At 43.4% G+C, this 2,126-nt stretch overlaps 1 protein-coding gene across 3 annotated transcripts in view; it reads left to right on the forward strand.

The window, feature by feature from the left end:
* Positions 1-2,126, forward strand: part of Tubd1 (tubulin delta 1) — a 24,356-nt gene that overhangs the window by 8,211 nt on the left and 14,019 nt on the right. For all 3 annotated transcript variants that reach the window (XM_021177255.2, XM_021177256.2, XM_021177257.2), the window contains exon 4: positions 736-952. In XM_021177255.2, the coding sequence (XP_021032914.1) occupies positions 736-952 (217 nt within the window). The remainder of the gene's footprint in view (positions 1-735; positions 953-2,126) is intronic.

Below are 2,126 nucleotides of genomic sequence, written 5' to 3' on the forward strand. Positions count from 1 at the left end.
GTGGTGGTGTATGCCTTTAATTCCAGCACTTGGGAGGCAGAAGCAGGCGGATTTCTGAGTTCAAGGCCAGCCTGGTCTACAAAGTGAGTTCCAGGACAGCCAGAGCTATACAGAGAAACCCTGTCTTGAAAAACCAAAACAAACAAACAAACAAACAAACAAAAACCACAAAAAACCAAAAGGGGCTGAGGATATAGCTCAGCAATAGAGCTCTTGCCCAGTAGTTCCCAAGTTTTGCTGCACCACAGAACTTCCAGAAGGCAGCCAGGTAATCCCAGCACGTGGGAAGCTGAGGTACGATGGTGAGTTCTAGGCCACGCTCACAAAACATGAGGCCAGCGAGATGACTCAGGGTGGAGGTCATTGCTGCCAAGCCTGAGGACCTGAATTCAGTCCCCAGGAGTTTTCTTCTGGCCGCTACACATGCACCATGGTCTACATTCACGCACGCAATCCATGACATAGAATAATAAAATAATATCAACAAATAAAATAATCCCATTGTTCTCAGTTAAAAGGAACTTCCTAAGTCCTGTAAATGTACTCTTCCAGTCACACTATTCACCTATTAAATATCTTTAACCTGTGTCTGTTAAATGTTAAATCAGGGCACCTGAGCTGTCCATGGGACTCTCTGCCATACTTTGGGAAGGGCTGCCTCCTAAACCTCCTTCCTCTGTGCCACCTCCCTCTGGGTAAACTGACGGGCTCTGTGTTCCTTTTGCCACGGCATAGTTACTCTGTGCATGGACCGAAGCATGAAGAATCTATAATGAACTTAATCCAAACAGAAGTGGAGAAATGTGACTCTTTGAGTGGATTTTTCATCATAATGAGTATGGCCGGGGGAACAGGATCAGGGCTGGGAGCCTTCATTACGCAGAAGCTACAAGATCAGTACTCTAGTGCCTTGAAAATGAACCAGATTATATGGCCTTATGGAACGGGTGAGGTATGAACATGGTTTTTGTTTTGTTTTGTTTTTTAAAATGTATTTATTTCCTGTATATGAGCACACTGTCACTGTCTTCAGACACACCAGAAGTGGGCATCAGATCTCATTACAGATGGTTGTGAGCCACCATGTGGTTGCTGGGAATTGAACTCAGGACCTCCTGAAGAGCAGTCAGTGCTCTCAACCACTGAGCCACCTCTCCAGTTCATGAACATGTTAATTAGAAGTTATGTTTATTATACAAGTGTTTTGCTCACCTGTACGTATGTGCACACATGTGTGCCAGTGCCCAGGGAAGCTGGAAGAGGGCAGATTTCTGGTACTAGGATCATAAGTTTGTGAGCCATCGTGTAGGTTCTGGGAACTAAACTCAGGTTCTCTAGAAGAGCAACAAGTGCTCCTAACCACTGAGCCATCTCTCCAGCCCCTGAAGAAGAAAAGTATTAATGTTGTAAATTCTTTGCTCTTTCTCTTTTTTAATCTATTTAGCCACAAGTAGGAGTCTGGTATCATCATATGCTATTTCTCCTTGGTAAATACTCACTAGAGAAGTAATTAGATCATAGTATATCTTCTTCCTTTTTAAATTTTATTTATTTTTATGTTATATGTATGTATGTATGCATGGCTGTCTATGCATTAAGTGGTGTCAGACCCCCTGGGACTGAGGTTAGACAGTTGTGAGCTGTCATGTGGATGCTGGAGTCAAACCCTGGGCCTTTGGAGAAGCCTCTTACACTTTACCACTGAGCTCTCTCTCGCCCGGTACTCTTTGCTGATAGAGTGAGTGTGAATAAACGGATCCCGCTCTTTGGCAATGCTGAGTTCCAGCTTCAGGACTGATTGTGATATTTCCGTGAACAAATAATTTAGTTTTGGTTACATTTCCCACACATGTGAAGTATCCTTTGTTTTTTAAATCTTTTGTTTCATTTTGGTTTTAGGTTTTTTGAAACAGTCTTACCCAGTCTAGGCTGTCCTCCACATCTAGACCTGTCTGCCCAATGCGGGACTGAGGTGTCCTTAAAAACAAAACAAAACAAACACAAAATATTAAGCTCACTAACCAGTACTCCGGAGCTCTTGACTCTAGCTGCATATGTATCAAAAGATGGCCTAGTCGGCCATCACTGGAAAGAGAGGCCCATTGGACACACAAACTTTATATGCC

This window comes from Mus caroli, chromosome 11, assembly GCF_900094665.2.
Source record: "Mus caroli chromosome 11, CAROLI_EIJ_v1.1, whole genome shotgun sequence".
Lineage (NCBI taxonomy): Eukaryota > Metazoa > Chordata > Mammalia > Rodentia > Muridae > Mus > Mus caroli.